Raw genomic sequence first — 27,642 nt, 5'->3', positions numbered from 1 at the left:
TAACACTGCTTTGAGTTTCCACTGGGTAAGGAAAGTTTGAGTGTTCAGGGATGTTATGTGGAGGTTAGAAGTGACTTAAAATGTAGATCTCTCATCAGTTTTCTTCGTGGCTGAAGAGGCTAACCCTTTCCATGAAATGAGCCCATCTGTCGACTGTTAGCTATTTCAAAGTGAAGGGATTTAGCACTCAAAACAAATTGAGCAAGTTTGTTTGCCTGTTTTTACTGCTAACTCAAATGAAGTCAAAACAGGGAGAAATTCAAGAAAACACACAACATGTTCCAGGCAATCTCCAAATATAGGAAAACCCAGCACCTACGTGATGGTTGGGGTTAAACACCTTATATCCATACATGTACATAATTTCTCTCAGGAATCATTTGTTATGTATTCTTAAAATTGCACGTGTTAGGATATCGATTTAGGGAGCCCAACAGGACCTTTAGAGGGAATATTCTCTCTTGGGAGCCAAAAAAAAAAAAGGACTTTTAATGACGGGCCTGCCTGAATTTTACATCCATGCGGGAATTAATATTGGTGGGAAAACTTGAACCCTGAAGCTATGGCTGTGTTCCGTCGCATCAGCACCCATTAACAGGACGCCCTTGAGGTTGAAAGAACTTTGTCCCACACGCCTGGCCGAAGCCTTCACACCTGGTCCTCGTATTTATAGTCCTTCCACCCAAAGGCAGGACAGAGCCAAAATATCCTGCTCCTTACCAAAATACACGTCCTTGCTCCTGTAAAGAAATTGGAAAATCAAGGTTCAGAAGTAGGGCACAATCTTCGGATGAAAATGGCCCGTCTCATCTCACATACTATTCGCTATTTAGGAGCAAATGTGGGTTTGAGGGACGCTTTCTCCCAACCCCCACTTCCATCCTGTGCAATTTAATACCATCCTCGCCAGGAACCTTAACCTCGTCATTTTAAAAAATGAGATATCCGTGACCCGGGGTGAACTTGTTGAGTGTAGGTACAGCGGCGGAAATTCTAGACTCTAGGAGCGTCCGTGCCTCGTCCAACGCAATGCCTTCGTGAACACCGGTCAGCGCGCGGCCCCAGCCCACCTGCGCCGCGGAGACACCCGCAGCCTGCGTGGTCCACCCGCCTTGACCTCGGGAGCCGTGTCCCAGTCGCGCTGGGCCAAGCGTCCCGGCCTTTCCCTGCTGACTAGCCTAGCTCACCCGCTTGCTCGGGGTCCTCTCCCCCTGCTCTCCCCGTTTTTCCAGATTGCTCTTAAGTCATCGTCCCATCCCCACCCCGCCCACCTTCACTCCTTCCCCCTGTCGGCCCCTTATTTCCCTTCCCCCCACCCCCGAAAACCCTCTTTGCTGTGACCTCTTCCTTCAACCCCGCAGGCCTGAAAGAAGGTCACACACGCATATGCACGACCACACTCCACACGCCTCGCCCCAAAGAAACACATGCACACTGTCCTTTGTTCCATTTCTTGGGCCACTTTTCCAGTCCCTTCCTCCCAGCCCGTCCTGATTTGCTCCCCTGGGGTACATGGCTGTTTCCCCGAAGCCTAACCCTCCCCTTCTGATTTATTGGGGCTCAGGGTTTGACAGAGATTCCTTTTTCTTCTCCTTCATCCCATCCTCCTTTCCTGTCCTCCTTTGCACCGTGGGAGCGCGTGCTCCTGCAGCCCTCTGGGTTCCTGTCTAAGTGCCCTGCCCGGCTCCCTCTCCTTCCGCTCTCCCAGGCTGTTTCTCCCGCTGCCGACTCCACTGCCAGCCCCAGCCGGCCTCCGCTTCCCTCCCCTGCCTCGCTTCCCGTCGCCCCTGCGCGCTCCCCCCGCGCTGGTCCCAGCGCTGTGCTCGCTCCTTGATCGCCCGCCGCGCAGCCAGGCTCGGCCGCCCGCCCGCGCGCCACTGTGCAGTGGAGTTTGGTGGAATCTCTGCTGACGTCACGTCACTCCCCACACAGAGTAGGAGCAGAGGGAAGAGAGAGGGATGAGAGGGAGGGAGGGGAGAGAGAGTGCGAGACCGAGCGAGAAAGCTGGAGAGAAGCAGAAAGAAACTACGAGTGACGGCTAGATTTTAGCGGCCACCGCGCACCCTTGGACTCCCTCGGAACCTGGCACCCTCCGGAGCCCTGCAATCCTCTCCGGCCCGGCTTTCGGGCGCTGGCTGTGCAGCCCGAGCTCGCTGGAAATCGCCCGGGGAAGCAGTGGGACGCGGAGACAACAGCTCTCTCCCGGTAGCGGGTAAGTGGAGGCCATCTCTCCTGCAGGGATGTGAGATAATGCGATTCTGGAAATTTGTTCCACTTTGGAGAATCTTCGCTGTAGGTGATTTGTGGCTGTCTGGGCAGCGTTTCCCTCGAAGTAACACAGTTGGCAAACAGACCTTGCAACGCTGGGTTTCTTTCGTCCCTAGGTCAGAGGCACTAAGAATCTACGGGGTGCTGAAGTCTAGTGGGAAGCCAGACCATGGCTGGCATTTAAAACGAGGTATCTTCCCTTAAATCTTGGTGCCAACACTGCAGGGACAAATCCTTAGGCCGTGGATTAGCATTTTCAAGATAAAGGGCTGGGTACAAAGTTTCAGCTACTGGGAGATTAGCCCCCTTCCTATTGTTACCCATTGGAAAAAAAAAAAAAAAAAGACAGAAAGAAAGATTCCATCTTAACTGGCAGTTAGTGACCTCTGGGGCCTAAGCGAATTACCTGGGACCCAGGCCTGGATGCCCAGCTCCCACAATTGCTTTGGATTATAGCTCCTTTAAATTGATCACCAGTCAACTCCAATCTTGCACTTCAAGAGAGCGACATTTTAAATGAATGCAGAGGACAGAACTATTTTCCAATTGGCAACTAAGAAAAAACATTCGATTCTAAACCTGAGAACAGTTTTCCTCTTTTTATTCCAATTCAATTACATTGCCTTCCTAAGCAATTTAGAAATCAAACCATCATAGGGTGATGTGATTTTTTACTTTTTTATTCAAGTATTATTTTGGTAAAGCAAACTAAATGGAGAAAAACTTTTTAATTGGTGCATTAAAATAATAGGAATTCATACATTCTAAATTATTTTTGGAAAAATTACTCTGGTTTAGACAGATTTCCTTGCATTCCTGTTAGGTCATTACTTGGAACAAATGATGCTTTTATATCACAAAATATCATTTTAGGGGGAAATCCATCTAACATTCAATTACCAATAATGTCAATGAAGCAAAACACACAAGTAAAATAAATTGAGAATTTTTGTTGGTGTAACATAAAATAAGCATACAAGATTTGAGTAATCAAACTTTCCTTAAAAATAAAGTAGCCATTTAATTTATGAAATGTTTTACCTCATCTCAGCAAAACTACACTTAAATTATTCAGGTGCTTTGTTCCTTAAGTTGGGTGTGTTTGTCGTCAAATGTTCTTAAAACATTGCTCCTATTAATTGGTTTAAAAGAAGGCTTATGCATGGTAAAATACAGAACTGTATTAAGCAGCACTTTAATTTCCTCAAATGATTACCCACTGTAAATTAATTTACTAGCTAATCACACCAATTTAGTTCACTTGAAACATATGTTCTTGTGCCGTTTCTTTTTAAACTCTCCACTAAGGATTTTGTTATGGGGTAACATAACAAAATGAGAAGGGGGAAATGTGAACAGCTTTGGAATTATTAGAACTACATTTTTCCTCTAATTTTATTCTTGTGGCAGTCATGAGAAATTACTTTAAAGCAAATTGTTTTATTTCTAAGGGCCTGCCTGCCTGCCTTGCCTATGTGGTTCCTGGTGCCCCACTGGTTATGTAGTGCTTTTTCGCAAGCACACAATGTAAAACACATTGGCCTAAACAGTATTGCCTGGCATATACATTCCAACCAGGACATGAACTTTTGCAGTGAGAACTACCTCCTATCAAAAAAAGTCTCCCATCTCAATTTGTGAGATTAGCCATAGAAGCCAGTCCCCAAGTCTGGCAGCCAAATTTGTCACAGAAGACTTGTCTTGACAGGCCAAGCAAGTTTAAGGCTCTGCAGGCGGGATTTGGAGGTCCCTTTTAAAAAATTATCTTCCTTAGTTTTTAGAATCAATTCCTCTAGTAGGCCTGAACGTTAAACGAAGCATAAAATGCAGGATTCAAGGCTCATTTTGACTGCAAAATAAACCCCAAGTCACAAGGACATGTAGGAGTGAGCTAAGGAACATGCCTTGACCTTCTTTTCAATCCTTAGAGTGGAGCTCCATGAGTTCTTGAAGATTTGTTTTGTATTGCTTTGTCTGGTCTTCAGCATTGAAGCATGGGGGTGGGAGGGGGGAGAATGTGTAATAATTGACTTACTTTACACTGAGAAGCCCAATCTTTTCTTTTGTATATTTCATTCTTTAAAAAAAATAAAAACTATTTGCAGTTACCATCTGCAGTGTTCCAGCTACCGCCTAATAATGCAGCCAGTTCAGACATATAAAAAAAAAGATTATCGAAATGATGATGACATGCAAATTTCCCCTGAAATTATCATAAGTAAACATTTGAAGTCTGGACTAATAAAATCCCATCTGTGTTACTTCATATCGAGTTAGTAGAAAGCTGTGATAATGAATTTTGTAATATCTCACGAACAGACATCTCAATCAGGGACTAATCCTGTGATTTTACTGCAGAATCACTAAATCTGGAGCCGCCAAACTGCTACTTCTGGGCCCACGGGCCCACAAGGATGAGATCTGCAGAGTCCCCGCCCGAGTCCTCGCTAGCGGGTGGGGGAACCGCCTGGTGGTCCCCACCCTCGGATCCCGGGACTTAGCTCAGGCTGCTCCTCCTCTAAGCAGCGACCTTGGCCAGAGTCCCCCAGGGCCCGGCTCTCTTCAAGAGACGCCCGAGAAGCAGCGAAACTTAACTCAGGCCACAACCAGGCCTGAAGCCCCCTGCCCTGCCTCTGCCCCTCCGCCAACCCGGCAATGCCCTCTCCCACCCGATTCCTGCACCCGCGCGAAGTGGCCTTCCGGTCGCCTGCTTCCCCTGGTTAGCGTAGACAGAGGAAAACGCGGAGATCCAAGGGGCCCGGGAAGCCCGGAACCTTCTTTCTTTTCTTCTGTCTTTAAAGCAACCTCGGCTCCTCTACCCATCCGGCTGAGCCCTTTCCAGACCCACCTCACCTCTCCTGGCTTGCCTGTGGCAAAGAAGGGTGCCTGCGTTAAATGTTTGACTTGCTGCGTTGTGGTTGGAAATCTGAAAAAGATTGGCTTGCCAGGGAAGGGAAGAACTGCTCCAGCAGTTCCCTGAAAGCTATTTCTCCGTCCTTGGCGGGCAGTAAAAACCCTTCAGGGATGGTTTGCTCCACTCTCCTCAGTCTCGCTTAGTCCACCTCGTTACTCTCTTCCACAATCTTAAATCATACTTTAGGATAAATAAATGGCCGGGTGAGTATCTCCAGGGGAAAGTGTGGCTAAATATGGAAGAGTGGCTCCTGATGGATGAGAAGCCTGAAGTCAGCTCGCTCCTGGAGCACCCTAGGCCAAGAGCCCATCTGTTTCAGAAATTACAGAAAACCGAGGGCAAAGGCATAGAACAAATTGGCTCTGACGATGTACAAATGTTTACTGAGCTCCAACTAACAGATAAGCACGGTGCTGACTTGTGGTCTTCGCACACAGCTTCCCCAAAAGAAAAGTTCTTCCCACCCACCCACCTGCCTTCTGCCTATGTTCAGATGGGCTATTAACTCCCGGCACAGACACCTTTGAATGTAGTCGTGCCACCTCTAAATGCTGGCTTTCTCGGCTTGTGTAACTCTGAAAGGAGACCACTCTTGGTAAACATTTCAGACGTCTTGGACCCGGGGCTAGGGAGGAAATGAGGCGGCGCAGCGACAGGCTGTCAGGTCTGAGAAATACACCTGAAGCCACACAGTAGGTGCCCAACAGCTTGCGACGTTGACCGCCCACAGGTAGTTATCCCCTGAGCCCTACACACTGGACGTCTGCCTCTTCTCACAGCCCTCTTCTCTTCTGTTCTGCAGATATCGGGGAATGGAGACCAACTGCCGCAAACTAGTGTCCGCATGTGTACAATTAGGTAAGAACCCACTTCTCTTGGCCGCGCACTTGAGGGCTGGAGAGGGCATCGGCCCCGCGGCGAGGCCCGGCGAGGCCCCAGCGAGGGGCGCTTCCCCAAGGAGCCAGCGTGGGCAGGAAGAAAATCAGAACCAGGACGTGGTCGCTCCTGAGGCGGGGGTTTGGAGGGGGAGCATGGGGAAGGGAAGGATCTGGGATGATGTGGGGGCGTCGCGCCGCGTCCCGTAGCCCCTGGCCTACTCTTCGCGGCTGGACCCAAGGGGAGCCAGGGAAGCGCAGAGAGAGAACTCCGCCCTGCTCTGAGTTGACTGAGGGTCCGGGATACAGAAGTGCCTTTCGCTCTTTCCTCTAACTGGGTCTTTGCTCTTTGTCCCTCTTTCTCCCCGGTCCTGCCTCGCCCCCCTCTCCCGCCCCCGGCTCCTATCGGCCGTGGTCCTTGGCGTCTCTCTCCACCGCACGTGGGGTGGGCGCGCGCGCCGCCCAGGCGTGCAGCCGGCGGCCGTTGAATGCCTCTTCTCCAAAGAGTCGGAAATCAAAAAGGTCGAGTTCACGGACTCTCCCGAGAGCCGGAAAGAGGCAGCCAGCAGCAAGCTCTTCCCGCGGCAGCATCCTGGCGCCAATGGTAAGGCAGGGAAGAAAGCGCAGGCCGCGCGCTGGGCCCGGCCTCTGGGACTCTGGGCCTCCGGTGAAGCCCGAGTAGGCGACGCTGCCAAACCCGGCGCGCCGGCAGCTTGAACTTAGACACTTGGCCTCTGGGTGGGACGAAAAGCAGCCGTCCCGGGAACATTCATTCCTTTTCCCCAAATTATACTGCACTCCTGAGACCCAACACCTCTCCCTCTCGCTCTCTGCCTGTGGTCTGATCCCCAACGCACGCCCCAGCCTACCTCGGCGCCTCTAGCTGGCGAGGAAAAGTGGTCCAACAGCGACCTCTGTCGCTCACTATATCCCACTGCGCGCAGCATGACCAGGACCCATCCGATCCCTGAGGCTCTCGGCCATGCCCCACCCAGGCTGTGGGTGCAAGTTTTGTAGCAGAGGCAAGTATAGGAAACTTGTGTTGACCAAGGTTTGCTTCGGCTGGACAGGAGTGGGGCGGGGGCTGCCAACAGCCCTGCTGAGCCGGAGACCAGCAGATGTGCTCTGCAGCCCAGGATAGAAAGGAGTGTTCGCCCCTATGGACGCGAACCTGCCTGCGGTGCGTGTTGCCAGGCGTCGGGTTTTGGTGATGTTGCTTGATTGGCTCGTTTCACTCGAGATGAGTCAGGGGACATTGCGAGGCAAAGTCTGCAGGCTTGTGTAAAAAGTTAAAACGTCTCCAACCCACGGCACAGGCCTTCGCTAAATTGAACCTTGCCCTTTAGTATTGTGTCCATGCACGTATTTATTTATAAGAGGGTGGAGACTTTTCTGTGGAAATACTTGAGAAACTCAAATTTACTGTTCCTCTCTTTTCTGGGTTTCCCAGGCTTCATAATAAATAAGTACCTAGCTTTAGGAGGTTGCTGACCTTTGATAGTATGAGGCGATAACCCCCCCACCCCACCCCCCCACACACACACAGCCTTTGGCCCCCAACCTCGCTCCTTCCGGATTAAAGTGTAAGGATACAAAGTAGTACGTGCGGGAGGTGGAGCGATGTGGGACCCCCGCCAAGTAAACAAACCGCATTACTAAGAAGGAAACAAAGGCCCTGGGTAAGGGCTTCCCACTGAATCTGAGAGAAAAGCATCATTTGCTGAAATAAAACGTCTAAAGCGATCTGTAGCTTCAGAGCCCGGACACTGCACTAGGTCTCGAGTTGTCCTGCTGGGCCAGTTAAATGCTCACTTGTCTGGGATTAACCCCCCGGGGTTAAATGGGGCAATGCGAGATAACGTCGGGTGATTTCTGTCATTAAGATTGTGTTAAATTCTTCTTCTGTTTGATAATCCGGTCGTAAAAATAAATTATTAGACCGGAGTATGTTTGGGGTAAGGTTAAAAATCAAGAGTAGCGATGACTCCCGGGGATAACGCTTTGTGCGGGCTCAGCCCTGGCTCCCGCCAGATGAGAAGAGCTCCCCAATCTCGCTTCGCTCTGGGCGGGCCGGCCGCGGATGAGCCGAGACTGGTTTCTTGCTGCGGTGGGAGCCGGAGAGTCAAAATGTCTCTCTCCTCCTGCTGCTACTCTCCACCCGGGTTTTATTGAGCCGAGGGATGGTTGCCGAGGACAGGTGGCCTCCTTACGAGCGGAAGGAGGCATGGCCCCTTCGAAGAGAAGCCTACAGTGGGGTGCGGTCCTCCTAGGTGGGCAGCAAGCGGCTGGAGCCGAGAAGCCCTGTTCTGGCCAGTCGCAGGCACCGCAAGAGCCTCTGGGCGTTCACTTTTGATAATTAACAAATAAAGAACTAGAAATAATGAGCGATTGTTTTCTTAGCCATTACTTTCAGGCCAGGATTACATTAGTGCACGTGAAAGGTTCTTCCCCTACACTGTCAATACATCAGTTTTTTTACATTTTGTCTGTTTTTGGACAGAAGAGAAAAATTGCTGCCCAAACGTGTTTAATGCCATTAATTAAGAAGAGGCATGTAATGGGAAGAAATGCTGAAAATCTTGATTCTATTAGCTTTTAGAGAACTAGCAGACAGAAAAAAAAAAAAGTCACACAGCAGTGGGCAAAGCTATAGCATTGCTGAAGCAAAATCGCCATAGAACCCTTTACTGATTCTGAGTTAATTTATGGAACATGCAACCATCTGGCTACAGCCTGCTCTTAAAAGAATATATTCGGGTTTTTCTCTTTTTTTAGTTTATCTTTACTTTTACAATGAAAAAGTTTACAATAACAAGCACTTTTTTATAAAGGCGAGGTATTCTATCATTGACACTACCCTCCACCCCCCCCCAAAAAAATCTATTAAAAGATTGTTTGAAAATGCTCTGAATAGGCAGAGTCCACCTCTGAGGTACCCAGTTCTGAGTCCCTTTTCCAGAGTGGTCCCTTCCTCTGCCACCCTTTGGGCGGATTTCCACCCTGCCTCAAATTCAGAGTAGAGAGGCAAGGTGAGGATGACTGGGAACCCGAGGTTTGAGAGAGAGTAAAGTGGGACCAGGCTGTGCACAGTGAGCCGGGAAGGAAGGAATTGGCAAGTTAAATAGCCAACAGAAGGAAGGCTCAAAAACAGAACGTTCCCCCAGAGTAGAGGCCCTTAGCTTTTCTTGCTTTGGGGGCCCCAAAGGGCGCTTCAGTCCCGCAGAACTAATAAAATCTCCTTAACCTGAAGGAAGAGGATAGACTGACCCTACCGTGTCCACGACAAAAAGTTTCGGGGAGGCGACTGTAGGTTCTGGGCTAAAATTGGACAACGCTGCAGCCCCTGTGACCCTGACACCCGGCTTTGCGTCCGGACATGGGGCATGTACTTCGGCCGGCCTCCCCCAGCAAAGCCATTAATTTTTAAATAGCTTTGGAAGAATGGATGGGCTGAAAGTGTTCCGCTCCAGGCTTCCGGCGTGCGCAGACGTCCTTCCCCCGGGAGGGAAGCTCGGTGGCCCCCTGAGGCACCCCCAGCCGCAACACACGCTTCCTAGCGCGGCAGCAACTCGGTCCCAGTCGTCTTTAGTGGACTGGGGTCAACCCTGCCGCCTCAGGATCGCAGACCCTTCCCTGCCCCCCAATTCATTCAAACAGCAAACGTTTCAGGAGCTCCTACTATGTGGGCTCCTAATACACCCCCTGAAAGCAAATAATCTAGCTTTCCTCGCCCTTTTAAAGCGACTTAAATAGCAACATGTATTCCAGCGAAATCAGGAGACCGCTCTAGCAAAATGCAAAATGGCAGAGTGTGAGGCGGTGATCCCGGCCCTGAGCGTTCTCAGAAATAAGGGGATGTGCAGAAGAGCGGGACGCTCTGACTGTGGCCAGGGGGCAAATGACAGGTGCTTGCCAAAGGGGGTAAGAGGCTTGAGGAAAAAGCAAGGAGAGGAGGGAGCTGGGAAAGGAGAGGCGTTCTCCACGTTCCACCTTGCCTCACCCCGCCCCCGTCAAATCTGCAGTTTACTGGCAGAAGCTGCCTCCTCCTGGCTTCGTGGGTTTTTCCCCAACAAGGGAAATTGTACCAGTTGTCCAAAGGTAGTCAGTCCGGAGGATCTCGCCTATAAAGGTGGTCCTTTGAGGTCGTGTGCCTCTCTAGTAACACGGTACCCACTCAAAGTTTCTTAAGGCTGGTTCGGTTGTTATTCCGCGCCGCTCGCTGTTAATATATGCAGCAGTTGTTAGAGCGACTCCGGGGAAAAGGAAATGTATAACGAAAGCTTATTCGTGAGCAGGAATATACTAATGGAACAATCTGATGTCTTCTTAATCCTATGTAAAAAGCTTTGTCGTCTTCCTAATATTGACTGAATGGGTAATTAATGGCTCTTCATCTAGGCGAATACCCTGTAATCCAAGATAGGCAAAAGACAACAAGCGAAGGTAGGAGACAAAAGGCCCAACTGCAGCCACATTCTCTCCCCCCAACCCCCAGGGTCTCTGATTGGGAAAGTTTTTTTCTCAGAGGAGAACAAGGCAGGGAAGGGGGAATATACCTACCATGTAGACTGGACTTAACCACAGCACCTGGCGATCCAACTCAAGTCTTCGGTTCTGCCTTTTCCCTTCCGGTTTTTCTCTCTGCATTTCTTCCCCACATGATAGTCCTGACCACCACTTTTTCCCCCAAAGTTCCTTTTTTTTTTTTTTTTTTGGAGATGAAATTGACAAAAGATGAGCAACACACAAGGTCCCCCAAAGGCTCAGCAATGGATCAGACTCTTTTCTGATCCAGGAGACTCCTTTCTTTTTACAATTCCACACATAGCATCTTTGAGGACTAAGGTAGCTGGGACACAGGGAAGAAATTAATCGGAAGAAAGAGATCATGCAAGATTGTATGTCCTGTGTTAAAGGGTGGTCAGGAATGATAGAGTCAACTTCTTTGTGAGGATCAGACAGGAGGAGTGCCCAAGGTTCCACCAGCATGTTTTTAACTGGCTGACATTTTAATTTAAACCTTTAGAAGAAATATATTACTTGGGTTACTACAATGAGGTGGGTTCCTTTTTTCTTTCTTTCTTTTCTTTTTTTTTTTTTTTTTGTCAGCTGACAGCTTTTAAAATATTATTTCGCTAGGGAAATAAAAGCTTCATCTCAGATTATAGGTGGGTATTTTTGGATTTATGTGATTTATGGTCACCATGACAACTAATGCTGAATGTGAGCTACCAGTATGTCTGGGAGAGAGAAAACAGAAAGAAAGGAGAGCAAGGGAAAGAGAAACAGGGGATGGACATGAGCGGGACAGGGAGGTAAAAAGAAAAGAGAGGAGAGAGTTCTAATCCAAATGTTGGGTTTTGTTTTCTTTTAAGTGACTTCGGTCAGCCCCTCACCACTTTCTTCTTCCCAGGCCTATGTTTAATTTCTTCTTTTCCCCTCTCTCCATTCTTCTCTTTCTTTCCTCCTCCCAACACACATTTATACTTTACCCTTCTCTTCATTTTACTTAGTTCCATGAAAAGTTGCTTTCCAGAGTTTAACTGAATGCCTAGTGAAACTGTAGCACTAGCATGCAAATCTAAGAAGGCATTAACTATGTATTGGTTTAGGGCTTTTAGCAAACTCCCTCTCCTTTAATCCTCTCTCTTCCAGCACCAGTGCAGAGAGAGATCTACCTACCACCACCACCAAAACACCTTCCTTCAGCCGGTTACCCCAGAACTCAAGCTGCTGAGCAGTTTCAGCTTATGAAACAGAAAGTTAGGTACCATTTGCAGGGACCCAGAGTTTGCTCAGTATAGCTACAGACTTCTGATTCAGAAAGTCTTTTCTTTTACCAAACCAGCACTTTTTAAATTCCACTTAGGGAATGGGGGAAAAGCCAGCCACAAAGAAGCTTTTAATTTCTGAGTTCTTTTTCATGGCTATGGGCAGAGCTAGATCCTTTCCAACTTGGTTTGTGTACGTAGAAAAGTCAGGGGGAGGACAGAGGGGAGGAAGGAACACTTCTCGGGCAGGGTGCAAGGTCTCCATCTGACCTCTGCGCCTTAACACGGAGCGCGCACCCACACCCATCACGTGGCTTCGAGCTGAGTCCGGGCGGGCCTCGTCCTTGAGCTGGCCTGGGCCCGGCAGCACTCCCTCCACTCTAAGACCTGACAGCTCAGGGAGACATCTAACTGAGCCATCTTCAGGGTGAGCTCTGAAAACAGATTCTTTCCAAAAGTCGGGGATCGCTCGGTTGCATCCAAGCCCATACCCGGTGGTCGCTACCTAGATGCTGCCATGGCCAGAGGGACTTTTCGCAACTAACGCTAACGAGTGTGAAATTAAATAAGACTTTAAGACGGGTAATCGGTAGCAAATACCAGCTGAAAACACGCCTGAACCCGTGTCACACATTTCCTTCCTCGAGGGTCTTTCTTTGAAAGAATAAAGCAAGAAAACCATGTTGAGACGACTTCCGATGTCTTCCAGACTCAAAACCTCAAAACCGCACTAGGCTTCCTCCCCCTGCCCCTTGAAAGTCATGCAGCACCTCCAGTTTCTCCGCGCGGATCACGCTGGTTTTTTCTGTATTGAAGGCTTCTGTAATGGAAGCTCAAGTCATGGTAGTTTCTAGAACCAATCAAGAAGAATTCAGGTGGAGGTCACAGTGGTGGTGTACTCAGAGAACATATATGATTTCTTGACTCATCTATATGCGCTGTCCACGCACCTACAAGTCTTATGTGGCTTAATGCTCCAAATTCCCACCAACACCTCTCGGAAGTTTTCACAGGAGAGCATTTCTTGGTTCTCCCTCTACACACCTCTTTTTCCTTATCTAGACTTTTTTTATGTCGATGTCTTCCTGCCACCCGTGGAGTGGACCTTTTTGGGCCTAAGGAAGAGTGTCACCCAATTAGGTCTGCTCAGAGTGTGTAAAGAGATTAGGAGATTAGGAGAGGATTGAAACTCCTGCTGGAAAAATGCAAAGAAAATCCATACTTTAAATCAGTTGCTCAGAGAGCTCCTGTGTGTGTGTGTGTGTGTGTGTGTGTGTGTGTAAGAAAGAGAGAGAGAGAGATAAAATATTTGTGAATATATACGTATACGTAAACATATGGCTTTGGTTTGACTTTAATCAAAATTCTCTAGATAATTGTTTTATTCTCCACTCGCCTTCAGTAGATTCACACAAGTTAAGATCTGTATCCTTACAGGATCTAGGCTACCTGCTGATTCCCAATGTCTCCCACACTTTGTCACTATGAGGAGCCGTCATGTGCCCTTTGGTTTTTCAACCACTTGGGAGGCTAGTTGAAGTCCTTCGTTCATGTATATTTGCTGTGATGAAAGTTCTGTCAGGAGAGCAGAGCCACTAGAGCTTAAATTAAAAGTCTGTGCTTTTATGAGAGATGGGCTTAGAAATCCACAAGGCTCCATAGAGCTTCTCAGCTTTCCAGAGTAAGGCGTTTTGAAAAACAACTCAAACTTCCAAAAAATTTTGCAGCTCTAGGGATTGAATCTTGGAAAAGGAGCGAGGGGGGTATACGACTACAGTGGAGAATTTTTCATTTCTTTAATGTGGCGTATTCTCTTCATGAAATGTAACTTTAAGGGGCCTGGTTTTGTGGGGACAACAGCTATACTGAGGTTTGAAAGAAGAAACTGGAATATGATTAGTAAACACATTGGGCAGAAAAGAGCTGGATTCATATTGACTTAGTTATAGGTCATCATCTGGCAGTGCAATGGGAGGAAATATTTACTTTACACATATACTTTATGATCTTGGGGGAATTAGAGGAAATTCAACAAGAAAATGGCTAGAAACATTTAAAACCCTTATTTAAAAGACTTAAGCAAATTAGAGTCTTATCAGATTAAGAACCACTACAAATGTAAGAGCATTGTCTTCAGTGAAACGCTGTGGGGTCTGAGAAGAAGATTCTCCACCAAATCTCAGGGATAAAATGCATCATTTAAGCACCAGATAATGAGCAGAATGTAAATTAATTTAACCTTCTTTACCAACAGGCTGCTGGTATAATATGTGTAATTTAGTGATAAGATTGCAGAACCTAAAGTAGCTGGATCTGCGACCCTCAGCTAATGCAGACCTGTCACGTGGGGATGTGTTCCACTCTGAACAGGTGTGTGTATGTGTGGAACAGGGTGAATGTGAATAAAAGGTTAAAACCAGAAATGCTGATTTAAGCTTACTATGAAAAAAGTTCCCCCTTCTAGCTATATTCTTCTTAAAGTACAATGATACTGCTAAGGAAGAACTGAAAAACAATTCATTTGGTTCCTTGGAGTGCTCTCAAGCTCTTCAAAATAGAAGAGTTGCCAATAGGGTTGGGAGGGTGCAGGGCAAAGGAGAGAAACATAGCTTACAATATATTTGTAGTCTGCTTGATCCACTCTGTTCCAGACCGAATATGTTTCCCAATCTTGTGAACAAGGACAAGGAGGGAGCTTTCTGAAGATACCTCACACTGACATTGCAAATCATTGACTGTAATGTCAAACAAATACACAGTCAGGGATGATAACACTAACTCCACAATAAAACAATCGCCAGTGCAGAAACCCAGGGGAGATTAGTTTGTGCTCTCTGCCTGACCTAAACTGGGGGACAAAAGGACTTAGAAAAATTATTTTGAATATGTTTGGATTTCCTTCTTTACTATATTTGGAAATCAAATTCACTTGGAAATACTGCTATAAAGCATTGATGTCCCCAAAGGTGGTTCTTTTTGTTTTATATAAATGAATAAAGCTTTGCTTTCCTTAGTTGGGAGATCTTCTAGGCTTTCCCTCTGTAGCCCACACCTTACTGCTTCTGCCTGCTTGGACTTTAATGATTCAAGACAGCCTTGAGTTGGCTAGGAAAAGAAAATGACTGTTAAAAAGTATCCTTGAAATTGGTTATTTGGCAACATTCTTAATGGTATGAAAATTCATTAAAGCATTTTTTTATATAATTAGCTCAAGGTTGTTGATTCTACAGGCTTTATGGATTTGAATCTGATTGATAATAAAGTAAACAAGAGCATCGAATTTAAAGCATGGCTCTCTCGGGTTAGGACAAGCTTAATACAGTGTACAAGGAATTTGAAAGATCTAGGAAATGTGTCTTAATCAACGTTAAATAGAATGGATAAGCTTTCAGCATTTTGAAAACGCTGGGTTAGGGTTTCTATTCTATTGTGTGTTTTCTGTCTGGGGACTAATAAGCATCACAGAGAACGTGACCTGGGGAGATTTTTTATTCTTTTATAAATCCAGAGTGAACCACCAAACAGTTGTTAGTTTAAAGTCAAGGCAATTTTCTTTTGACGGGTCCATTTGCTTCTCGATTTCTAATTTATTAGCCTGCCTTTTCGGGGCTCTGTCTTCTTAGCAATTAAAGTAAAGCTTCTTCAGATTAGCGCGGCATTCTCTTGACAGGCTGTTTGGAAAATTTAAGATCGGAGAGATGATTTGTTGGTGTTTTTCAAAATTTTTAGTTTTAAGTAGCATGTTTCCTTTTTATACGGGGGGGGGCACTTGATTGGAAAGAGGTAATTAGACACAAAAGGTAGGGACCTTGCGTTGTTGATTGGTGTACCTTTCAGCCCTTGACCTTTCAGCTCTCTGCTCCCAAGCCTTTGACTCCTAGCCTCATCTCATCTCTCCGCCTACTCCTCGGAACTAAAAGCCGGATCGCTTTGGCCAGGCAGGGCCAGAACTCCCAAGAGCGTGCTGGTGTAGACCCGGTGGGCACAGCAAGGAGATAGCTCCGCCCCACGCATTTGATAGGTGCAGACAGGACAGTCCCTCCGCCGCGACTCGGAGCCTCGTGATTGGTGAAAAGTCACGTCACTCCCGCCTGGCGAAGGGTCTGGGAGGAGGCAGAGGCGGAGAGGGATCGGGAGGGCCGCGGCAGAGTGACGTCTCCGCACCAGGAAGCCCGCCTCTAGTTTTAAGATGTTAGGCCAAGAGGGAAGCGCGGAGCCGCAGATGTGGTCCGTCGCTCGTCTGAGTGCCTGGAGCTGAGCTGCCGCGAGCCCCGGCTCCAGCTCGCCGGCCCGAGGGGGTGTGCGTGTGTGCGCTGCGGAGGGTGCGCTCGGAGGGCCGCCGTGGCTGTTGTCGCCGCAGGGGATCTAATATCAGCTACCTGTCCCTGTCACTCTTGACACTTCGCTGTCAGGGCTGCTGCGTGGGGGGGGTGGGGGGGTGCGGGCAGAACGCAGTCAGCGTTGGCTTTCCTTATTGGAGGGGTTCTTGGGGGAGGGAGGGAAGAAAGAGGGGGTCTTTGCCCACTCTTGTTTCGCTTTGGAGCTTGGAAGCCTGCTCCCTAAAGACACTCTGAGCGGTGCCTGCTGACCACATCCCCATGTCTCCGTTTGCCCGCTGACTTTCGACCTCCGGATTCTTTCGTTTGAGACTTCCAGAGGAGACTGGGGAGGCTTGGTTGGAGGACTCGGCGGGAGTTGCGTCCCCTGGCTGCACCCCGAGGGGAAACTCCGCGCCCAGAGCGCGACCCAGAACGGGCAGCGGCGGCAACTGGGGCTCGGCGGGGCAGTAGCCTGGGAGTGGTAGAGCGGCGCGCTCCTTCGTCCATGAACTGCATGAAAGGCCCGCTGCACTTGGAGCACCGAGCAGCGGGGACCAAGCTGTCGGCCGTCTCCTCGTCGTCTTCTTGTCACCATCCCCAGCCATTAGCCATGGCTTCGGTCCTCGCTCCCGGTCAGCCCCGCACCCTGGACTCCTCCAAGCATAGGCTGGAGGTGCACACCATCTCCGACACCTCCAGTCCGGAGGCCGCAGGTAAGGCGCCGCGCCGCGCCGCCCCGCGGACACTCGGGCTCAGCAGCCTCCCGCCACCCCGTCCCTCTAGCCCCCGAGGAAGTCAGCCCCTCCAAGGGGAGGCGTGGTGGGAGTGGTCGTTCTGCTAGTTCTTCCGGGAGCCGGAATTATGATGCACTCCCATCCCTTTAGTTCTACCTCGACTGGCCGGGCTCATGTGACGCGATCCGTGCGAGCAAATCTGCCGCTCTGTCTATTCCTAACCTGGCTTCCCTTCAGTTTACTGGGTCACAAAAGTCCCAGCATCTCAATTCGAGGACTTCAGAGGCTGCCCCACCTCTGTCCTGTTCTCTCTTGGCTTTCAGCTCTGAAGGAACTCTGCTCCCTCGTTGGTTAGACAAGTATGTCTGAAACTACCTAGAAATGCTTTTCGCGAAGACATATTTTTATTTAAAGGGCCGGCGAACTTGGGTGCCTAACCAAATTCCCACAGCTGCTTTTCCTAGTCTCCTGAAACTGCATGGAAATCTGACCTTTCTGTTGTGGAGGGGGGAGGAATGTCCGTAAAACACGCGCGCGTGCGTGTCCCGGGAGACTTGGTGTGTCTGCGCAGAGGTGTATAAATATACTGAAACCACAGGCTATAAAAGTGAACGTGCCGCTGCAGTGAGATAAACATGTAAATAAAACGTGCAGCACGGGGGGATGGGGGAGGAGACCGACGGGCGCACACACCCACACTCCCGTCTGCACACCCCACAGACCGAGCGCTCCCCGCGGCCGGGAGCTGCGGCTCACACACTCCTCCCTGCGCCGGGCAGCCCTTCCCCTACTCCTGCCGCCGCTCCGATTGATACTCGCGGTTGTAGGCGGGCAGGCTGACGGAAACCGCCGTGTGTTTTGTTTTCAGAAAAAGAAAAGAGCCAGCAGGGGAAGAATGAGGACGTGGGCGCCGAGGACCCATCCAAGAAGAAGCGGCAACGGCGGCAGCGGACTCATTTTACCAGCCAGCAGCTACAAGAGCTGGAGGCCACTTTCCAGAGGAACCGCTACCCGGACATGTCCACGCGCGAAGAAATCGCTGTGTGGACCAACCTTACAGAAGCTCGAGTCCGGGTAGGAGCCACGAGGGAGCCTGGGAAGGGTCGGGGGAGGACGCTGTGAAGGTGCAGGCCCTATAGACCAGGAGGGAGCTGGAAGGCAGCTCCTCCCCGGGAGGGCGCGGGTAGGGAGCAGCTTTGCAAAGACAGAAGGCCTCTCCGCACTCCAGGTTGTGAGATTGCAGCTCCCCATTCAGAGACCCGCAGGGCTCCCGGGCTGGCGCGGTGGCCTGGAGCAGCCCGGGCTCACTCTCTTGCCATCCCGCGCCCTCCCCAGCTGGGCCGCGTGGGCATTTCCCTTCACTGGGCATTGTGTTCCTAACTTGCCGTCCTCAGACAAGAGCTAATAAAATCCCTCCTGGGCCAAAAGCAGCGAGCAGGCTTCAACCTGTGCTCTTTTAACAAGGAAAACCCGTCAGAAACACGTAGGGGTTGGCTCTTCTGGGAAACTTTTCGCGCCAGGCCTAGCCCCACTTTCTCTCCCTTTCTCTCTCTCTTCAGCTTGCCCCATGCAGAGCCTTTGTAAAGTTTTTTTGCCATCCAGGTCTCTCCCACACACTAGTCCCTAGTTTTGTGATTTTTGGAAGCAAGGTTTTAATATACAACAATTATTCTGCCAGTCCTCTTAGAAGAAAAGAAAAAAATAGAAAGATGTTTCTGTTCGATTTATTTATCTTCTCTCAGAAGTTGAACTCTTTGGAAATCGATACATATACCCCTCTTAATTATAATCATAATTTTATAAAAAGGGCTTACCTTAACTTTGTAGCAAATCTGTACTTTATGGATTGGCAAAAATGAGCTTAAATAAATTAATAGCAACGTCTTGGTTTACGCTGGTTGGTGGAAAATTCCAAATTTGTTAGCGGTCTGGAGGCTGAAAACAGAATCAAGCAGCATCCGGAGGCTTTGCTGTTAAAAAATAAAAGTGCTCTGCATAGAAAAATGAAGCCCTCAGTTTGAGCAGAGAAAGCAAAAAGAAAAAAACAGATAAAAATAATAAAGACCAAATCGCCTCCCAAGACAGAGAGAAGGGAGACTCTGGATGGCATCTGCAGGGTGTGGAGCTATACTGGTAGATAAAAGAGCCTGGATGAAGTTGGAAATGGTTTTAGTTTAACTGCCCAGAGCCAACGTTCCGGCAGTGGCCGCGGGGTTTTGCGCAAGGTCAGTCCTTCATTAGCCCTCTTGTGCGTGTCAGGGGACTGGGCCTCGCACGTACTCTTCTTGCTTGGGCAAAGTTTAGATGGCCTAGGAGAGAAACGACAAGTAATTAAAATAAAAACACAATCTGTGAGTTTTCTGGAGTCCTTTGAAAAAGTTCTCCCTCCCCGTGGTTCTGCAGCCCCTCCCTGGTCCTCTATAGCCGTTGTGCAGGCTGTCCCTCCATCTTCCTTCTTCAGGATGGCTGCCTGGCCAGCCAAGTGGAAGTGAGGCGTTCTTTATATAGCAGTTGGAGCAAAAAGGAAGGGGATAAAAAGGAAATCGAGAATGAGAGGAAGAAGGAAAAAAAGCGGATTAGGCGGTGGGTGGAAATGTGTAATGTGAAACATCACCAGTGTCAGCTCAGGCCTCCCTCCAATACACAAAAGCCGCCGTCTGGAGCGATGGGCAGGCCTGATGTGGATTGGGAGAGGGGTTGCGGTGAGGCCACCCGGCTTGGGTGGGGGCTAGCCAGCCGGAGCTGCCGCCAGCAAAGCCAAATGAGGGGACTGGTCCTGTGGAAGTTGGGACCTGCAGCACTGGCCTGGCCTAGGGTGGGCAGAGGGTGAGAGGAGCAGAGAGAGATAATCTGAAGACCAACCAGTTCTAAGGTCTCAGAGTTTTATATGCCAAGCTCCTGGAGTTAACGAGCTGACTGGGAGGTGGTCTTCTGCTTATTATTTGGTTGTTTTGCTAAGCTGGGAAGGGAGTTGCAGTGGGGCCTTGGCGGGAGTACTTTCCAAGGGGAGGAGGACAACAGGAAAGCTTGAGAGCGGAGGGAGGAGCTGTGTGGAGGAGAGAACGGTTCTCTGCTAGCCTCCCAGCCCCTTGTCCTCATCACTGACTCTGTGGCTTTGGAATGGAAGCAAGTTTGCAAGGTGGCCGAGAAGGGTTGGGCAGAAAGCCTACTTGCCCCGCGTTTATTTTACAGTAAGTGTTTTTGGATCCAGAGAAAAGACTGGGTTAGTGATCAAGCTGCCCGCAGACCCCGAGGCACACTGCTGGGGTTTGTGGCAAAGCTCGGAGCCTCAGCTTGAAGACTGGAGCCGCCAGGCCTCCGGTGCTTGGCAGAGACTGGGGCTGGTAGAACTGAGTGCAGGACTCCAGGGAGTGCGGTGAAGCGAGGCGACCAGGGTGTGTGAATGCGAGCGCTTGGGTGTGTCGTGTGGGGTGTTGGCCTCTGCTGTTTTCCCAGATCGAGGTTTTATTAATCCGCGCTGTGGAATCTGTTTTGCTCCTTTGCCCCAACCGTCCCCAGGTTTGGTTCAAGAATCGCCGGGCCAAATGGAGAAAGCGGGAGCGCAACCAACAGGCCGAGCTGTGCAAGAATGGCTTCGGGCCTCAGTTCAACGGCCTCATGCAGCCTTACGACGACATGTACCCAGGCTATTCCTACAACAACTGGGCTGCTAAGGGCCTCACGTCGGCTTCCTTGTCCACCAAGAGCTTCCCCTTCTTCAACTCTATGAACGTCAACCCCCTGTCATCGCAGAGCATGTTTTCCCCGCCCAACTCCATCTCGTCCATGAGCATGTCGTCCAGCATGGTGCCCTCAGCGGTGACGGGCGTCCCGGGCTCCAGCCTCAACAGCCTGAATAACTTGAACAACCTGAGCAGCCCGTCGCTGAATTCCGCGGTGCCAACGCCCGCCTGTCCTTATGCGCCGCCGACTCCTCCGTATGTTTATAGGGACACGTGTAACTCGAGCCTGGCCAGCCTGAGACTGAAAGCAAAGCAGCACTCCAGCTTCGGCTATGCCAGTGTGCAGAACCCGGCATCCAACCTGAGTGCTTGCCAGTACGCCGTGGACCGGCCTGTGTGAGCCGCGCCCACAGCGCCGGGATCCTAGGACCGTGCCGGGTGGGCAAGTCTGCCCTTGAAAGACTGGGAATTATGCTAGAAGGTCGTGGGCACTAAAGAAAGGGAGAGAAAGAGAAGATATATAGAGAAAAGGAAACCACCGAATCCAAGAGAGATCTCCCTTGATTTCAAAGGGATGGCCTCAGTGTCTGACATCTATCACTACAAGTATTTCCAACAGTTGCAAGGACACACACACAAACGTTTGACTGGATATGACATTTTAACATTACTATAAGCTTGTTATTTTTTAAGTTTAGCATTGTTAACATTAAAATGACAAAGGATGTATATATATCGAAATGTCAAATTAATTTTATAAAAGCAGTTGTTAGTAATATCACAACAGTGTTTTTAAAGGTTAGGCTTTAAAATAAAGCATGTTATACAGAAGCGATTAGGATTTTTCGCTTTCAAGCAAGGGAATGTATATACTAAATGCCACACTGTATGTTTCTAACATATTATTATAAAAAAATGTGTGAATATCAGTTTTAGAATAGTTTCTCTGGTGGATGCAATGATGTTTCTGAAACTGCTATGTACAACCTACCCTGTGTATAACATTTCGTACAATATTATTGTTTTACTTTTCAGCAAATATGAAAAAAATGTGTTTTATTTCATGGGAGTAAAATATACTGCATACAAATTGGTCTGGATTCTTTCTGCCCTCCTCTGTCACCTGGCCAGGGAATCCCAGTCACTGCCTCCTAAACAAACCAGTTCCCCCTTCCTGCCTAGTTAAACATACAAGGCAGCAATATCTATTTAAATTTGGTAGAAATAGATTACAGCCACTCATCAGAAACTAAAAAGAAAAAAAAAAGACACTTCCAGGGGGATAAAGGCTGCAAAGTCTGGTCTTGTCTCTGAGATTTTTCTTTGGCTTAAACCCAAAGGGTTCTATTATTGCTAGCAAATAATATATAGAAAAGAAAGAAGAAAAATTTAGAAAGTATGCCAGCTTGGAGTGACTGTCAAGTTAACTCCTTTAGGAGTTAGTTCACCTCCAGTAAATTGTTCTGAAGAAATATTTGTGAGTGTATACATGCACAGTTTATATACATTCTTCTCAGGAGGAACACATCTATAATAAATTTACAAGGAAACACCTCTAGTTCAAAATATTTAGGCCTCCACGTTTATCTTTCAGGCTTAAGTAGAGAGATCCTTCATGTTATATTGCATTATTATTTCCAAATCCTTTGGAGACATTAAAAGAAACAAAGACCATTTCTAATAACTACAGCCCTTCAGCTTCTCAAAGAGCCCAGGGGTTGAGAGGTTAGAGTGGAGTTTCCTGAGTCTTGTCGAGCAATATGTAGTTGAGGCAAAGGTCATGCTCCCCATGTTTTGTTTTAAATAATATTGACCCATTAATTCTAAACCTGCTTGTTCCTGAAATTATACAGGATTATAGTTTGCAAACTGCAGGACAATGAAGCAAATCAAGATGAATTACAGTCCCAGCCCGCCCTCCCATCCTCTGACTTCTAAACGGGAATTGAGGTCCCTGTGTTTAAAAGAACGTTAAGCACCGGCTCCTTCTTTATCGATGGTTTTCAGCTTTTTTTTTTTAATGTGAAATTTGATTTCATAACAAATAGAAGCAAACACAAGCTTAGTCTCAAAGAATTCATCCTCCCGTGGCCCTGGGAGGATCGGTGGGAGAAAAAAAAGTGCTAAGGTCTTTTGTTATTCTTGTCATGCATCCCCGCCTCCCGCCCCCGCGCTCGCGCGCGCGAGAAAACACACACACACACACACACACTCTCACAAACGCAGTAGGCAGGCACAAACACCACGCCAGGGAACTCGGAGCGAAACGTAGCCGCCGGTTTTCAGAAGCCGAGAAAACCTGTGTTTTTTGCACCTCGATTGCTTTTATCTGGCTGAAACTTTACCTAGAAGCTTCTGGAGCTAAAACACTGAGTCTTTGTTCTACAGGGAACTGCTGCTGCCACTTAAAGAGATTGCAGATAATGTCCCCGATTTAAGATCTGTACTCAAAGCACATTAACTTTCTTTTTAAAGCTCTGCCTCCGACCTGCAGCGGGATCACGCGCCAGTGGGGGGCAGATAAAAGCCCTTTGGACGAGGGTCACCTCCGTCCTTGTTGTTCACTTGAGAGCAGTGGAGAGGAAAACGGTCCCCACGGGCGGACTTTGGCTTCTGGAGCCGCGGGGCCCAGCAGTTCGGCCTCTCCCGGCCTCCTCAGGGTAGGGGGCGGGGAAGAGAGAGAGGGCGGGGAGGAAAGAAGCCTGGAGAGGGGATTTGGGGGGTGAGCTTGAAATCTCTGAGAAGACCTGCTGGGAGAATTTGTGTCTCCTGCAGGTCAGAGAGTGCCTTGGGAGTGCTGGGTAAAGGAGGTGGATCTGGGCCTAGTTTGGTTGCTGAAGTATAACTACGCGGGGAAATCAATCAACCTGCAGGAACCAAAAAATGGAAGTCGAGATTTAGGAAGAGTTGTCACTTCCCCGACTTGAGTGGTGCACACTGGGGGCGGAGACTTGAGACAGAAGAAAAGCTTTTCCCTGAACTTCCAGAAGGAAGATTTGTACCCTCTCCCCCTTCTTCCCGCTTTCCCATTCCCGTTAACCCTGCAGGCCACCAGCCCCTTTCCTCACCTCCCTCTCGCTACCCGGCTAGTTCCCGAGCCCCAGGAGTCATCCTCTAGCCCCTCCCACTCCCAGCCCGGTCTCCCCAGCAGCCATCTCTACATCCACCACCTCGGTTCCACTCAATCGATTTTTGCTGCATGTCAACACTTAACTACCGGTGAGTGTGAGGGTATTTCTTTGTCCTTCTCTAGGTCTCTTAATGATTTCTGAGCTAGTTGTGTATTAAAGTGCTTAAAGGAACCTTTAACATAATCTATAGCCTGAACACCAACCTCCCCTACTTGGGTTCAAAAATGGAGAGCCTGAAGCCTCAGTCCACCATTGCTCACCTCCTGGAGCACCCAGAGGTTGGCCTGGCCAGGGGTAGGAACCCGGTGGAGAATATCAGCAATCTAGGGGCTTTCTCGGCCCCCAACCCCCGCCCACCCACCTGTTACTCACTTGCGCTGTTTCTTCTCTTGGTATCTTTTGTTATACTTATCCTCGGGTTTGTTTTTTATTTTATTACTTTAAAATATTTCCAAGGCCCCTAACTCTTGATTCCCCTAATACTGATTTCACATTGGTGGAGACTTGAGGAGAGATGTCTACAGTCCACATTTGTCTCAACTTCCTCCCAGTTTCTAAATCTGAGTTCGAATGTCTACAACTTGGTTAGAAATTTAATTTTTAAAAATATGTTGGGAAGTCTGGGCCATACAGGCGGTTAGATATGAGGGCAAATCCTCCTCTTCCCCTCCTGGCTCTGCTCTTTTCTCACCCCCACCTCTTTCTACAAGGTGCTGAAACCCGGTAGTCCTTTCAGGAGTACAACAAAAAAATTAAGGGGAAAAAATAAACAGCATCTTAAAAAGTCCCAATATTCCTCGAAAGCCCCATAAATTAACCCTGTGAAGAGCAGTGAGCCCTTTTAAGGCAAGTCTATAAAAATCCAGCGCGTTCTCGAAGGAGGACTGCCCTCCCCCCAACCCCTGTGGTGAATGTGACCAAACAAAGGTCTGTCCTGCAATCCACATCCTAATCCACGGGCGCCCCCGCCGCCGTCGCCGGGGCTCTCCAGCCTCTGACCGCCCACAGCCGACGCCGGCGATGCCCCGAGTCCCTGGCTCGCCGATTTAACTTTTTTACAGAGGAGGGAAAAAAAGCAGGGGTGTAATCAGATCAGAGGCCTTTATGAATATAGACTCCCTATTGATTGATTTATAAACCCCGGGCGAACTGCAGTTAATCTAAGCACACCGGGAAGCAAGAAACGTGGCTGACTGAGGGAGGAGAGGTCTCAAAGTAAACCGGAGGAATTTCGAGTAGCAAATTTTCAAAAAGGAATTTTTTTTTAAATACCTGTCCTCCCCCCCCACCAGCCTCCCAAACAATTGCATTTTGACTGAACTGGAGAAAATGGTAATTCACAATGAAATATGTTTAAAATATGAGTTAAATAGTAAAGGATTGTAAACACAAAGCTGATTTACCTTTCTGGGTTTCAATAGGCAAAATCAGGGAAATTTGACTCTTATCACCCTTATCCCTCTCCACCTTTCCTCACCCTTTCCCCAAGGGAGGACTTCTCATTTTTAATTTCTATCTGAAAAGATAGAAACCAGAATTTGTTGTGGGATGCATAACTTTATTCACTTCCGTGCTGAGTATTTTAATGTGTTTTATGTAAATGTTGATTTTAGATTTTGTTTGAAGATTTGAGAAGTCCTACAAGAAATAAAATACCCCATTAGTGATGTATTTAATTCTACTTAATTACCTTTTAAAAATCATTTCTACTTTTGTAGTGATGCACTGTTAACAGTTCAATGGCAATTGTGGAAGCAGGAGATACTAGAAGCTTAAGTTACTTACTTAGCAGAAGAATGACTAAAAGCCATCTAAATTCCTTACAAATTAAAAAAAAAACATTTTAAAAACATTTAATGAATATATGGTAACAGTGTTTACTTTTAGATGGTAATTTGGGGGGGGAGGACTGCATTTTTTTTTCTTCCTTCAGAAGAACTGAGAAGTTCAGACTTAACTGGGCCTTCTCTCAGCAGGGTGTGTGTCTGCACCCTGAGTGTCTGCCTCTGTGACTTTGATGGATCTTTCCAGACGGAGGCCTTCTAGTCTTCTGGCAAAAATGTTTAAGGTGCCTTCCGTCCTTCTTGCTCTCTCTTCTTCACGCCCATCTTCTCTTTCTCCCGTTTTGTTTGTCCTCTGCCAAAATTTTGTTTTGTTTTGTTTTGTTTTTCCCCATTCAAGCAACTTAGAAAATGATCCGCTAACGCAGGGACCTAATGTACCAAGCATTGGCTTCCTCACAGCCCGAGGACTCCCTCTACCAATGCTTTCTCTCTCCAGAAACAGCCGCTGACAGTTTGCACCAGCTCGGGACGACCTCGCAGGAACTTTTTATCCTCGTCTCTCTGGGGAGATGAGGCTTAGAACCTACTCTGCTGTCCCGGAGAAAGCTATGTGGCAGCATATCGAATGTGACTGAGAACACAGACTAGTGGCAGCCCAGTTCTTGGGCAAGTTTCCATACTCTGCCTGTGTCAACAGACTCCCAAACTCTGCTTTTCTGGTATCAAGGTGGGGTTGCTGCACCCACTAGAAGCCTGATAGCATCTCCTTCTCTCCTTCCGGGTATACCGGCAGGGCCTTCCCGGTTGTCATTTCTTGCAGTCTCTGCATTTGATTGACCGCTAGCCTCTCTGATGGCTTCACTCCACTGTGTACTGGCGCAGGGGGGAAGGGGAGAGCGACAGAGGGGAACAACGAGGTGGGTAGAGGTGGAGACCTTGCAGGCCACCCCCAGCGCTAAGGAAGGGGCTTTGCCTGCTAGAGCCTAAGGCTACAGACTATGCATCACTTTGTTAGAAAGCCAAATAATATCAAACAAAAGAAAGTAAAATAAAGCCCCCCGTTTTCCTGGCGCTGGGCCGCAGGCGATGTTCCTTAACAGGACTCTACTGACCTCAGCACCTCCAACCCCTGCCTGAAATCCGAGAGATAGAGGCAGCCAGCCGAGGGAGCCGTTCTTATCTGATGAGATGGTGTCTTGTCTGTTTTTCTGACCAAAAGAAAAAAGAAAAAAAAAATTCCTCCTGCAATGCTGGGCTGCAGCTCTGAGCTCCTGCTTCCTGGTGTGAAGCTCCCAGCCCCGAGCCTTCTTTCCCTGGCGCAGTCGGGCCGGGCTGTCAAGTACCAGGCGCTAGGGGATGGCAGTTGGGAGACCCGGCCCAGCTCCTAGAACGATCCAGGGTGCAGCCGCTTCATTTGAGCGTCCCCCCAACAGAGGCTTCTCCAAGGTCCTCATAGGCCACCTAAAACGTGGTTCGGGTACAACAGCGTCTTACCGCTTTCATTGACCAGAATAGCTGCTGTCTTAACAGTTCATTTTTTGGCCAGTGGCATGGAAAAAGGTGCGCCGCCATCCTTTACCCCGACAGTATTTTCAGAACCTTTGGGAGAAATGGGAACACCAAGGGCCACCTACACGCCTCCGGGGTCGCCCTCTCGGTCCCCGGCACTCTGTGTTGGACAGTCCCTTCGGATATCAAAACCAGAATCTAATCTGCAGCTGCCGCCGCGCCCCCACTTCCCGCCTGCGTCCCTAACCTAAAGCCCCAGGCCAGGCATCGAAATCCCCACGCTAGGGCTGCAGGGAGCTGCCTCGGGGTCCAGCTGGGGCGCAGCGCCAGCCCTCGCGCCTGCGCTCCGCACGCCCCAGCACGCGCGGCTCTCGGCCCCCGGCTGCCGCCCGGTGGGCGGTCAGAGCCCAGCCCCAGCGCAGCCTGGTGGCTGAGCCTCCAGGGACCCGCACTAGACTGGGGCCGAGGATGTGCTTGTTTCTCTGCTCTCTCGTTCTACCAAGGCAGTCGGGGTCCGAAGGAGTGCCCTCCCTCCCCCACAACATCCTTTCTCACCCTTTCTCGGGCCTCTGCTTCTTCACTCCCCAGCGGCCATATACCTTGAATGGGTCATCCCTGCCTGCCTCCTTCAAGCTGCCTCTCAAAGCCCAGGGA

General features: G+C 48.9%; 1 protein-coding gene across 4 annotated transcripts; it reads left to right on the top strand.

The window, feature by feature from the left end:
* Window positions 1-1,630: 1,630 nt before the first annotated feature.
* On the top strand, window positions 1,631-21,654 carry PITX2 (paired like homeodomain 2). Of its 4 annotated transcripts, XM_003798157.2 has the most exons (5): window positions 1,974-2,212; window positions 5,985-6,040; window positions 6,524-6,661; window positions 17,750-17,955; window positions 20,401-21,654. In XM_003798157.2, exons 2-5 carry the CDS (start codon window positions 5,995-5,997, stop codon window positions 20,962-20,964), a joined length of 954 nt encoding a protein of 317 aa, XP_003798205.1. In that variant the 5' UTR covers window positions 1,974-2,212; window positions 5,985-5,994; the 3' UTR covers window positions 20,965-21,654. The 4 variants fall into 4 exon arrangements, with proteins under 4 accessions (XP_003798204.1, XP_003798205.1, XP_012665799.1 ...); XM_003798156.1 differs by lacking the exon at window positions 6,524-6,661 and having other exon boundaries at window positions 1,631-2,212; XM_012810345.1 differs by lacking the exon at window positions 1,974-2,212 and having other exon boundaries at window positions 5,989-6,040; window positions 6,563-6,661.
* The last annotated feature ends 5,988 nt before the right edge of the window (window positions 21,655-27,642 follow it).

This window comes from Otolemur garnettii, unplaced genomic scaffold, assembly GCF_000181295.1.
Source record: "Otolemur garnettii isolate 467f Iridium unplaced genomic scaffold, OtoGar3 scaffold00129, whole genome shotgun sequence".
NCBI lineage: Eukaryota > Metazoa > Chordata > Mammalia > Primates > Galagidae > Otolemur > Otolemur garnettii.
Note: the sequence above shows the minus strand (reverse complement) of the source record. Positions and strands in the feature narration are given on the sequence as shown.